General features: G+C 42.0%; 1 protein-coding gene across 3 annotated transcripts in view; it reads left to right on the top strand.

The window, feature by feature from the left end:
- The window catches only part of LOC134359329 (solute carrier organic anion transporter family member 1C1-like), a 110,544-nt gene that overhangs the window by 77,081 nt on the left and 19,592 nt on the right, over positions 1–13,871 (top strand). For all 3 annotated transcript variants that reach the window (XM_063072398.1, XM_063072397.1, XM_063072395.1), the window contains exons 11-13: positions 71–236; positions 3,244–3,422; positions 7,510–7,574. In XM_063072398.1, coding sequence (XP_062928468.1) covers positions 71–236; positions 3,244–3,422; positions 7,510–7,574 — 410 coding nt within the window. The remainder of the gene's footprint in view (positions 1–70; positions 237–3,243; positions 3,423–7,509; positions 7,575–13,871) is intronic.

The raw sequence follows: 13,871 nt of genomic DNA, 5'->3' as shown, positions 1-13,871 counted from the left end.
TGTTTACTCTTTAACAGTGCCAAGTCACCTCTTCTTGATTGATTTATTGAACCTTTGCATTGTTTCCTAGCAAGCCCCATATCTCCTTTGAGGGAGATGGCCTGTACCAGGACTGTAACATTGGATGCTCTTGCTCACAAACACAGTGGGAGCCCATTTGTGCTGGAAATGAGATGACATATGTAACACCATGTCTCGCTGGGTGCAAGACATCTTCTGGAGTGGGGAAGAATACAGTAAGAGCTTTTGATTGTATTGTTGTGACTAACAACTCATCTTCAGAAATCCAAATCAGAGCATTAGGTTGAATAGGTTTGTTGATGTTCACCCTTTGCGAGGTAACTTGTCCTAATTCCACTCAATTGCCTTTGTCCCAAATTCCTCCAACTCCTATTTTACATCTAAATGTCCAGTTAAATCTTCAATATTAGCTTTTTTTCTTTCTGCGAGTGAGTTTTATATCATATCAATACTGCAGATGGATGACATTGAGACTATAAGACATGGGAGCAGAATTAGGCCATTCAGCCATCATGTCTACTCTGCCATTCTGTCATGGCTGATTTATTATCCACCTCAAAGCCATTCTCCTGACTTTTCGACTCTTTATTTTTATATCTTTATTCTTTTAACCATGGCTTCTTATTATTGTCATCTTGATTACTCCGAAACTATCTTCTTGCAGCTTTGGTGTTCTATACTCACCTTTATTAAACAATTCTGAGAAACCATTCAATAATTTGCACTAGTTTTATTGAAAATGCCTCAAAGTGCAGAGATAGTTGTGCTAGTATTTTCATCTTTGTAAATATTACTCATTGAATGAAAATAGTCTGCAGTAAGGTATGCAATGAAATGCCAATTGTTGATTGATAAGCTATCTTTGAATATGAAAATTGATGCTTTGTATTAATCAATAGAAATGTAATCCAAGACTAATCAGGATGAGGAGACTGGTGGCTATTTAAAGCAATTTGGTCATGTTCCCATCAGAAAGTGAACATGTCACATGAGTCAGTGAGGTAGAGGATGGAGAAGTTCATTCTTACCTAACTGTGAACTTGTTGAATGACATAACAGGCTTGAGAGACCAAATGGCTTGCCTCTTCCTATGGGGGAGGCTATTGCTGCTAGCAATACAGCTGAGGTTTTATAAGGCATTGGTCATATTGCACTTGGAATATTTGGGCCCCTTATCTAAGAAAGGATCTGCTGGCATTGGAGAGGGGCCAGAGGAGGTTCATGAGAATGATCCCGGGAATGAAAGGGTTAATGTATGAGGAATATTTGATGACTTTGGGCTTCTACTTGTTGGAGTTTTGAAGAATGAGTGGGTCCTTCAGTGAAACCTATCAAATGTTTACATGAGGAGATTGAGTGGACGTGGAGTGGATGTTTCCTATAGGAGGGAATTCTAGGACCGATTGGTACAGTCTCAGAATAGAAGGTCACCCTTTAGAACAGAGATGAGAAGGAATTTCTTTAGCTAGAGCGTGGTGAATCTGTGGAATTCATTGTCACAGACAGCAGTGGAGGCCAAGTACTTGGGTATATTTAAAGTAGAGGTTGATGAGCACTTGATTAGTCAGGGCATCAAGGGTTATGGGGCTGGACTTCAACATTGTCACAGCTGGTAGTAGCCATCACAATGTCTACACCTGGAATTTAATTTGCACATCACAAATTGTGCCAGCTGACAGAACAGAACATTCATTTCAACCTCAGTTAGAATTTAACGTATGCAAGTCAAACAAGTGCAACAGGTATATCAAAATATAAAGCAAAATATGCACCTGATGCAGGACACGTGCATGTTAAAGATAATTGAAAACTACAAATGAGTTCAGCTATTCTAAAAAGGTCATGCAACATGATATCCAGCAGAGAAAACAAATAATTTTGAGAAACGCATCACTAAAAGCTCAGATTCAAGTGGCTACAGGTTTGGTTGATTGCAAGAATATATTGGACATAAAATGGAGTTCTTATAAAGTCAGCAGCTTGGAAAGTGAAGAGGAGGAGCATATTCTATGTCACATCTATATTAAGTACAGATGTGATTGCTCAGTGATAGTGTGCACAGAACACATTCAGATTCACTCTCAAAGAACTGATATGGACATGATTGCTCTGGAGAGGATGCGGAGGAGATTCACCAGGATGCTGTATCGAATGGACTGTTTGTGAAAAAGGGAGAGGAAATAGATTGGGTTTGTTTACTTTGGAGTGGAGAAGGCTGAGGGTGGATCACAGAGAGGAGAGGAGTACAAAAAGGAAAATACACTCAGAGGCCACTTTATTAGGTACCCTTTCCACCTAAAATAAAGGCCACAGAATGTATATTTGTGATCTTCTGCTGCAGCAACCCATTCACTTGAAGCTGTGCATTCAGATAAACGTGTGGATATTTGAATTACTGTCGCCTTCCTGTCAGCTTGTACCAGTCTGGCCGTATTCCTCTGACCTCTGTCATCAACAAGGCATCTTCACCCTCAGAACTGCCACTCATTGGATGTAGTTTTGTTTTTTTTACTCCATTCTCTATAAATTCAAGAGACTATGTCCATGAAGATCATTTTCGAAATACCCAAACCACTCCATCTGGCACAAACAATCATTCCACAGTCAAGATCATTTAGATCACATTTCTTTCCATTACTAGTGCTTGGTCTGATCAACAACTGAACCTCTTGACCATGTCTGCCTGCTTTTACGCATTGAGTTGCTGCCACATGATTGGCTGGTTAGATATTTGCATTAGTAGGTGTACAGGTGTACCTAGCAAAGTGGTCACTGAGTGTACGTTGGCACTGATTGCATTGTAATAGGGATAAGCTTGTACTGAAACCACTGTATATTATGTTCTTTGTCTTCTAGAACAATTTTTTCCCAACTTCTTTGTTGCAATAGTTCTTCGTCTTGCTCTTTGTAACGAATCTGGCAATTCTCAATAATGGGTTAACTCTGCTCCGAGTGTAATGAAGTAATATTTAATTAACACCTTTGCTCACATCATTTAACTCACTGGAAATAAAATCTGAAGAAATAAACAGGGCCATTATATTGCTGTTACCATTTTATAGCATTCTTGTGACCCCCCCCCCACCCCACCCTGAACTCAGCACAGAACAAAAATATTCATGTATGTCTCCTTTGCTCTTTAATTCCATAGCGTGGCTGGAAATGTTACAGTCCCTCATGTCTGGCTGGAGTTGAAATATTGTGGTTTGTCTTTTTATTTAGGAGTTCCACAACTGCAGCTGTATTTCTGCTCTGATGGCCACAAATTCTTCAGCCCGTCTAGGACAATGTCCTAAATCAGCCGATTGTGAAAAATATTTCTTCTACTACGTGGCATTTAGTGTTCTGAGTGCTTTTAGTTCCTCCTTTGGCTCTGTTCCCGGATACATGATCTTACTCAGGTGAAGACTTTATTTATACTTGACAGTTTACATCTACACCCATGAATATAATAGATAAAGGCTGCACGCAAAAGGCTGGAGGAGCTCAGCAGGTCAGGCAGCATCTATGGAAGGGAATAAAGAGTTGGCGTTTCGGGCTGACACCTGATGAAGGGTCTTGTCCCAAAAACACCTACTGTTTATTCCTCTGCATAGGTGCTACCTGACCTGCTGAGGTACTCTGCTATTTTGTGTGCTGCTGTAGATTCTCAGCATCTGCAGAATCTTTTGTGTTTGTAATGGATCCAGGCTTGCCAACCTATGAAACTGTTGATGTCAGTGTTAAAATTCCACTAACAGTCTATTATATGTCCCAGTTATTTTTGGGAAATTCATTAAGATTGTGTAATGTTGAAGCAGGTTCACACGTCTGGCAAGTGAGACAGAAAACACTGACTGCAAATAAATATATTAGTCATTTATTTACAAACAATAAAAAATTTGACCAAGCATTTAATTTCCCCCAAGTAACACAAACTACAAAACTAAATATTCAACAAACAGATACTTTAAGTTATAAGTCCACATTGAGCATGCCTTCCCAAGGACAGTGTGCCCCAAAGACACAAAGGGGCAAAAAAAAGAGCAAACCTCCCACCCGGGCTACTCTTTGTACCCGGGATGTTTGAAACCAGACACGTGGCACACAAGGTAACCAATGGGAAGAGCCGCTACAGATTTCTAACGCACCAATCACAATCAAATGGCAGAAGTGGCTTTGGACCAGCAGATAAGCCTCACCCCCACACGAGAGCTTGTTGTACCTTGCTGTAGTAACTTTGAATCCCTAAGCAAAATACTTTGGGTGCTGGGGAACTGGAAATGCTCACTAAGTTTTTGGAGGTAAACACTGTTAACCTTTTGTGTCGATAGCAGTTCATCATATAATAAATCCATAAGACATAGCAGTAGCATTAGGATATTTGGCCCATCAGGTCTCCTCTGCCACTTGATTGTGGTTGATATATTATCCCTCTCAACCCCATTCTATTGCCTTCTCCCCATAGCCTTTGAGCCCCTTGCTAATAAAGAAAACTTCAACCTCGACTTTAAAAAGATTTTATTTTTTCCTCCCATTTCCAAATGGCAATATATTATCCTCATGCCTTGGTACCTTCACTAATTTCAAGAACACTAAATTCATTAGATTTTTTTGGGTCAGTAATTCAGGAGTTTAATATCAATGTTTGCAAAGTTTAGAAAGTGGAGCAATGTTGCAGGACTAATTGGATTTACACAAAGGAGCCTAGCATTACACAAAAGCTGGAAGGTATCAGCACCAACTCCTGTGCAAATATTCTCCATACTGCATGCTGACTCCTGTTATCGGATACATAATACTTATTTGGTCCAAGCAATGATTGCAAAGTAAAATCACTGGTTACAGGCAGTGAATATTAACTTCAGCTTTATAAGCTACTGTGTAAGCTGAAGAAGGCAGACTGTTTTCTCCAGTTTACGGAAACAAAAACAAGCTGCTGGAGGAATTCAATGGGTCAAGAAGCACCTGTTGAAAGTGTTCTTTAGACAAGGCCATCTTGCTGAAATGTTAATTATCCTTTCAGATGTGCCCTCCTCTGAATCTTGTGGAGACAGGTTTTGCATCTATCATCCTTACAGGCAGTGAACTTCAGACTGAGTAGCTTTCTACCCCTCATTTCCCCTTTCAGGCTTCCCCCCTTGTTATTCCTTCTGGTCGAAATCTGTACCTCTTGGTTTCTGAGACCATGGCTGAAAAAAGCAAGTTCTTCCCATTTATTTTGTCTAGATCACTCACTTTTATGCTTCTAACAATAATCTTCAATGGTCCCATGCTCTGAGCTATTGCCAATCCATCTCATTCCTTGATATACGCGGTTGGTAGATGCTGCGGTAATTAGATACAATTCTTCCCAGGTATTGGAAGAATGCTCCAATATTTGATTAGAATCATACCAGCTGAAAACAGGCCTTTCTGCCCAAATGATCCAAGATTCCCATTTAACTTTGTCCCATTTGGTGCATATTCTAAACCTTTCCTACTGTGTCTTTTAAATGTTATAATTTTAATGAAGATCTATATTGGAATAGGGAAGAGAGAGAAGATAGCAAAATGTAGAGATCTGAGCTGAGTAATGTGACTACAGTGGAGGCATAATGATTTCAGCATGCAACGAGGCCAGATGAATTGAACAGCTTAAATGACTTGTTAATTTTTTAAAATGTTATCATTACTCAGAATAACACGGCCATCGTAGAGGACAATTGATATGAGCCATCGCTGTAACAAATAGCTTTAAACCTAATTTAATCAGGCAATCTACAGCGACGGCTCAGCGCAAGCCTCCTGTGGAAATCATACAGTGCTTGGTGACAAATTATAGAAGAAAGAGTTTGACATTTTATTGTTCACTTTGACTCAGTAAGTCAATTGTTCTCTGCAGCTCCCTGACATGATGGCTGGCTGGGGAGAGGGAAAGCACAAATGGAAGAAGTGAAAAAAGACCACTGAATTTCAACTTAGTGAGTGTTATGGAGACATATAGTGTAAAAACAGGTCCTTAGGCCCACCTTGCTGAGGGAGCTTCACAAAGCAGAAGTCTTGAGGATGTTTCTTCCAACAGCAGAACCTACAATACAAGGGTGTGGTTTTGTAATAAAGGGGTTTGTATTTAAGTCAGAGATGATGAGAGTTGCAAGTTTTTAGAATTCTATACACCAGAGATCTGAAGATGATCTTGAAATGGCCAAACTGGTCATTGGCCTAATTCTTTTATCATTAAAATATCTAGAAATCTCGGCCCTGAGTATAGCTAATGACCTCAATTTTAACCTTGTAACTGTGCATAAAGAGGTCCTTGAAATATAGATTCTACTAGTGGAAAATCTGAAGCAAGGGTGCGTTGTTACAAGTTTAAAAATGAGGTCACTAACCATACCCAATGCTAAGATTACTAGATTTTTGAAAAAGGGAATTGGGCCAATGATCAGATTAGCAGTGATCTTATTGAATCGTGGAATAAACTCTAATTATGTTCTTAAGGTGTACAAACCCCATGCAACAAACCCAACAAAGATTCAGGCAACAGCTTCTGTTAATAACAATAATTATGAACATTTATGATTAAACTGTCCTTCGCGTAATTTGATCCTTACTGCTGTAAATTCATCTCTTGCGGTCTTTGGTCACAATTAACATTCTGAGGAAAATTTAGGAGTCTGTGTAGATGAGGACATCATACATTTGCTATAAGTGTGGAGAGCCATTTTTGTGATCCATGCTTCTGTGTAAACTGCCTACATTACAGAAAGTTTGCTTGATAAAATAGCTCCTTGTCTCCCTGGAGGTACATAGCGTATGGGATATATTGGAAAATCTTGCCTGTCTTTCAGAAAAAGTTTATCAGGATACTGCCTGGATTAGAGGACATGGTCTCTAAGGAGAGGTTGGACAAACTAGGGTTTTCTCCTCTGGAGCAGCAGAGACTGAAGGGAGACCTGTTGGAAGTATAGAAAATTCTGAGAGGTATAGATAGTTGAGTGGTAGAAATGCTTAGTACTATTTAAGGTGAGAGCTGAATGTTCAAAAGGGATGTGTGAGACAGCGCAGAGTGGTCCGGTGCCTGGAATGCACTGTTGGGGTGGTGGTAGAGCAGATATAATAGAGGTATTTAAATTGCTCTTAGATAGGCAGGAGATTAGTATAATCAGGCATTATTAACTTAATTAGTTTAGCACCACATTGTAGGCCAAAAAGCCTAAGCCTGTATTTTATTGTTCTATTTTCTATCAGTAAAGTCTATCTTGCTGACTGTAAGATCTTTTCGCACAGCTGACAGATCTTACTATCATTCGTGTTCCCCTTCAATTATGTCTTTCGTAGATTGCATTTCCTCTCAATTGAATAGAGTCTAACATTTTTGTTATTTGAGTGTGGATAATATTCCTGTATCCAAGCCTGCACTTCTGCCCACAAGGTGAGGAGGCTTGGTTAGTTAAGATAATATGCAGTTGTTTTGTTTCTCTGCATTTTTTTTATGTTGACAACAATGTTTACTTTTGTCACTAGATGCACTGAACCAGAGCTAAAACCATTGGCAATAGGTATACAAACCTTGATAGTTAGATTACTTGGTGAGTCACTTTATTTTCCTTTCTTAAGATTATTAATTTTTCAAGAATGGGGCATGTGCGGAATGGAACTATAATGCAGTAATTTCCTCCCTCCATAAAATTCTTTACTGTCTACAAAAGATGCAGCTTGAAATGAAATGTCAATTTCAATGGGAGAATATTGGAACAAGGAGACATAGTTAAAAGATTAAAACTGTACTGCACGGGAACAACTTCTCACAGAATGGTGAATCTCTGGCACTCTCTATCCCAGAAGTCTGGTGGAGGGGGTTGTTAGATCATTGAGGGTATTTATATCTAGCTAGGGTGCCAAAGACCTTTGCACAGAACTGTAGTAATTTTATGTATTGCACTGTACTGCTGATACAAAAAAAACAAATTTTATGACATATGTGAGTGATTCAAACTTGATACTGATGTGCGTCACTACTGTGGACTGAGAGTTGGAAGGGAGCATGGAGAGAGGTGTCACGTAGTTGGGAAAAGGAAAAGGCAGAGGGAAGGGAGAGGGAAGTACCAGAGAGACATGTTGTAATGAAAAATAAACCAATTGTTTGGAATGAAATGACCTTGTCTGGTACTTCAGGCTGTCTGTGTCTACAGCAATGTCACCCCCACCCCCACCATCACTCTGCTATCTGTCCCACATCCCTCCCCACAGTGCTCCACCCTCTCCATTTCCAACATCCCTTGCTCCTGCCAGATTTAGAACCTCACTCTCCACTTCCACAAAGACAAAAAAAGGTTTGATGAAATACCTGATATAATTTGAGGGATGGTGTGCAAACCATTGCAGAGGTGCAGTGACATACTATAAGGAAACAGGAGCATGGGTAAGTCAACAGGACCCTCAGGTCTGCCCTCTCATCCAGTTTGATCATGGCCGACCTGTGCTAGGCCTCATCATCCAATAGTGTCCAGGCAACTTTATTATCTTTTTTTTCTCTCTCCTTAGCAAAAATATAGCACAGAATTTGAGTGCAGGGTGAACAGAGATCTATCCATGTTGCATCACACCTGACAGCACAAGAACAGGCCTTTTGGCCTGCAATATTGTGCCGGGCATGATGCCAAATTAGGCTCATCCCTTCTGCCTGTCCATATCTGCTCTACATACAGTGGCATGCAAAAGTTTGGGCACCCCGGTTAAAATTTCTGTTACAGTGAATAGCCAAGCGAATAAAAGATGAACTGATTTCCCCCAAAATCCCCCAAACAAGAATTGAAACACTCTTAGCTGGCTACAAAAAGCGTTTACAAGCTGTGATACTTGCCAAAGGGGGTGTTACTAAGTACTGCCATGCAGGGTGCCCAAACTTTTACTTCAGGCCCTTTTCCTTTTTTGTTATTTTGAAACTGTAAAAGACGGAAATAAAAAAGTTTTCTTGCTTAAGATATTAAGGAAATGTGTCATCTTTAACTTTATGCCTTTTGGAAATCAGTTCATCTTTTACTTGCTTCGCTATTCACAGTAACAGAAATTTTGACCAGGGGTGCCCAAACTTTTGCATACCACTGTATCCCTGCTGCCACTAGCACACCTGCAGCAAGTTCCAGCCATATACTGCTCTGCGTTAGTGTGTGGCTTACATATACCATAAGACATAGGAGCAGATTTATGCCATTCAACCCATCAACTCTGCTCTGGCATTCCATCATGGCTGTTTTATTTTCCTTCTCAACTCGATTCTCTTGCTTTCTCCCGATCACTTTTGATGCCTTTATTAATTAAATAGCTAACAACTTGTGCTTTAAATATACCCACTCACTTTGCCTTCACAGCCATCTGTAACATTGAATTCCACAGATCTGGAAACATAGAAAACCTACAGCACAATACAGGCCCTTCGGCCCACAAAGTTGTGCCGAACATGTCCCTACCTTAGAAATTACTAGGCTTACCTATAGCCCTCTATTTTGTTAAGCTCCATGTACCTATCTAAAAGTCGCTTAAAAGACCCTATCGTATCCGCCTCCACCACCGTTGCCGGCAGCCCATTCCACACACTCACCACTCTCTGAGTAAAAAACTTACTCCTGGCATCTCCTCTGTACCTACTCCCCAGCACCTTAAACCTGTGTCCTCTTGTGGCAACCATCTCAGCCCTGGGAAAAAGCCTCTGACTATCCACACGATCAATGCCTCTCATCATCTTATACACCTCTATCAGGTCACCTCTCATCCTCCGTCGCTCTAAGGAGAAAAGGCCGAGTTCGTACAACCTATTCTCATAAGGCATGCTCCCCAATCCAGGCAACATCCTTGTAAATCTCCTCTGCACCCTTTCTATGGCTTCCACATCCTTCCTGTAGTGAGGCGACCAGAACTGAGCACAGTACTCCAAGTGGGGTCTGACCAGGGTCCTCTATAGCTGCACCATTACCTCTCAGCTCCTAAATTCAGTTCCATGATTGATGAAGGCCAATGCACCGTATGCCTTCTTAACCACAGAATCAACCTGCATAGCAGCTTTGAGTGTCCTATGGAGTGTCCTTTGAGAGTCTTACCATTAATACTATATTCCACCATCATATTTGACCTACCAAAATGAACCACTTCACACTTATCTGGGTTGAATTCCATCTGCCACTTCTCAGCCCAGTTCCGCTGTAACCTCTGACAGCCCTCCACACTATCCACAACACCTCCAACCTGTGTGTCATCAGCAAACTTACTAACCCATCCCTCCACTTCCTCATCCAGGTCATTTATAAAAATCATGAAGAGTAAGGATCCCAGAACAGATCCCTGAGGCACTCCACTGCATGCCACTGTATCCACTTTGCCTTCTGTGGGCAAGCCAGTTCTGTATCCATAAAGCAATGTCCCCTTGGATCCCATGCCTCCTGACTTTCTCAATAAGCCTTGCATGGGATACCTTACCAGATGCCTTGCTGAAATCCATATACACTACATCTACTGCTCTTCCTTCATCAATGTGTTTAGTCACATCCTCAAAAAATTCAATCAGGCTTGTAAGGCATGACCGCCCTTGACAAAGCCATGCTGACTATTCCTAATCATATTATACCTCTCCAAATGTTCATAAATCCTGCCTCTCAAGATCTTCTCCATCAACTTACCAACCACTTGAGGTAAGACTCACTGGTCTATAATTTCCTGGGCTATCTCTACTCCCTTTCTTGAATAAGGGAACAACATCCGCAACCCTCCAATCCTCCGGAACCTCTTCCGTCCCCATTGATGATTAAAGATCAACGCCAGAGGCTCAGCGATCTCATCCCTCGCCTCCCACAGTAGCCTGGGGTACGTCTCATCCGGTCCCGGCAACTTATCCAACTTGATGCTTTCCAAAAGCTCCAACACATCCTCTTTCTTAATATCTACATGCTCAAGCTTTTCAGTCTGCTACAAGTCATCACTACAATCACCAAGATCCTTTTCCATAGTGAATACTGAAGTAAAATATTCATTAAGTACCTCTGCTCTTTCTTCTGGTTCCATACATACTTTCCCACTGTCACACTTGATAGGTTCTATTCTTTCACATCTTATCCTCTTGCTCTTCACATACTTGTAGAATGCCTTAGGGTTTTCCTTAATCCTGCCCACCAAGGCCATCTCATGGACCCTTCTGGCTCTCCTAATTTCCTCCTTAAACTCCTTCCTAACATTCTCTAATATTACCAAGCTCTCTGAACGTTTTGTAAGCTTTTCTTTTCTTCTTGACTAGATTTATTATAGCCTTTGTACACCACGGTTCCTGTACCCTACCATAACTTCCCTGTCTCGTGGGACTGTACCTATGCAGAACTCCACACAAATATCCCCTGAATATTTGCCACATTTCTTCCATACTTTTCCCTGAGAACATCTGTTTTCAGTTTAAGCTTCCAATTTCCTGCTTGATAGCCTCATAATTCCCCTTACTCCAATTAAACGCTTTTCTAACTTGTCTGTTCCTATCTCTCTCCATTGCTATTGTAAAGGAGATAGAATTATGATCACTATCTCCAAAATGCTCTCCCACTGAGAGATCTGACACCTGACCAGGTTCATTTCTCAATACCAAATCAAATACAGCCTCTCCTCTTGTAGGCTTATCTACATATTGTGTCAAGAAACCTTCCTGAACACACCTAACAAATTCTATCCCATCTAAACCCCTTGCTCTAGGGAGATGCCAATCGATATTTTGGAAATTAAAATCTCCCATCACGACAACTCTGTTATTATTACACCTTTCCAGGATCTATTTCCCTATCTGCTCCTCTATATCCTCGTTACTATTGGGTGGCCTATAAAAAACACCCAGTAAAATTATTGACCCCTCCCTGTTCCTAACCTCCACCCACAGAGACTCCATAGACAAACCCTCCATGGCATCCACCCTTTCTGCAGCCATGACACTATATCTGATCAACAGTGCCACCTCTTTTGCCTCCCTCCCTGTCCTTTCTGAAACATCTAAAACCCGGCACTTGAAGTAACCAATCCTGTCCCTGAGCCATCCAAGTCTCTGTAATGGCCACAACATCATATCTCCAAGTACTGATCCACGCTCTAAGCTCATCCACTTTGTTCACAACACTCCTTGCGTTAAAATAGACGCATCTCAAACCTTCGGTCTGAGCACATCCCTTCCCTATCACTTGCCTATCCTCCATCTCGCACTGTCTACAAGCTTTCTCTATTTGTGAGCCAACCTCTTCTTCCCCAGTCTCTTCAGTTCAGTTCCCACCCCCCAATAATTCTAGTTTAAACTCTCCCCAGTAGCCTTAGCAAACCTCCCTGCCAGAATATTGGACCCTTGGGATTCAAGCGCAACTCGTCCTTTTTGTACAGGTCACTCCTGCCCCAAAAGAGGTCCCAATGATCCAGAAATCTGAATCCCTGCCCCCTGCTCCAATCCTCAGCCACGCATTTATCCTCCACCTCCTTCTATTCGTATTCTCACTGTCGCGTGGCACAGGCAGTAATCCCAAGATTACTACCTTTGCGGTCCTGCTCCTCAACTTCCTTCCTAACTCTCTGTACTCTTTTTTCAGGACCTCTTCCCTTTTCCTGCCTATGTCACTAGAATCAACATGTACCACGACCTCTGGCTGTTCTCCCTCCCACTGCAGGATATCTTGGACGTGACCTGAAACATCCCGGACCCTGGCACCTGGGAGGCAAACTACCATCCGAGTTTCTTTCCTGCGTCTGCAGAATTGCCTGTCTGACCCCCTAACTATAGAGTCCCCTATCACTACTGCCATCCTCTTCCTTTCCCTACCCTTCTGAGCCACAGGGCCAGACTCTGTGCCAGAGGCACGGCCATTGTCGCTTCCCCCAGGTAGGCTGTCCCCCTCAACAGTACTCAAACAGGAGTACTTATTGTCAAGGGGTACAGCCAAAGGGGTACTCTCTAGTGCCCGACTCTTCCCCTTCCCCCTCCTGACTGTGACCAATTTGTCTGTCTCCGGTGGCCCCTGTGTGACCACCTGCCTATAACTCCCTTCTATCACCTCCTCGCTCTCACTGATCAGGCGAACGTCATTGAGCTGCATCTCCAGTTCCCTAACTCAGTCCCTTAGGAGCTGTAGCTCGATACACCTGGTGCAGATATGGCCGTCCAGGAGGCTGGGAGACTCCAGGACCTCCCACATCTGACACCGAGCACAGAAAACCAGCCTCACACACATACTTCTTCCTTTCCGCAATTAACACCGGTAAACCTACCTCGCCTCATCCCGTTACCGCCTAAGCCCATTGACCCAAAGCCCTTTCACTCTGCTGCCTCTCACTCCACTGCCCGCTGGATATAGCGGTCTTCTTTTTAAACCTTTCGCACTCTACTGGCTGATGTCAAGCGCCTGCACAGTTTTGCCCCTCTTTTAACCCAAGTGGTAATAACTGCCTTGGCTCCGAAAATCAGCCATTTACTTGCAGCCTTCTTGCTCTGAATTTGTTACCAGGTTAAAGAAATTCCTCCTTATCTCTCTGCTATGGGACATTCAACTATTCTGAGGCTGTGCCCTCCAGGTACTAGATTGCCCCACTATTGGAAACATCCTCTGCATGTCCACTCCATCTATTCCTTCCAATATTCAATAGGTTTCCATGAGATCACCTCTCATTCTTCTAAACTCTTTCAAAATACACTTTAAACTTCCCCCTTCTCACCTTAAAATGATGCCAAATTGAAGTCATTTCCAGAGTATAGATTTCCTTTGTTTAAAGTTGCAGAGTCAACAGTATAACCATAGCCACTCCATAGAAGTGCAAGAGATGAGTAAGCTCAGTTGGCCTTGACTGGTGTTTGCTCCTCATAGGCCATGTTCCCTTCCTTT

The sequence above is a fragment of the Mobula hypostoma genome, chromosome 20, assembly GCF_963921235.1.
Source record: "Mobula hypostoma chromosome 20, sMobHyp1.1, whole genome shotgun sequence".
NCBI classification, from domain to species: domain Eukaryota; kingdom Metazoa; phylum Chordata; class Chondrichthyes; order Myliobatiformes; family Myliobatidae; genus Mobula; species Mobula hypostoma.
This window is presented reverse-complemented; position numbering and strand designations above follow the sequence as displayed.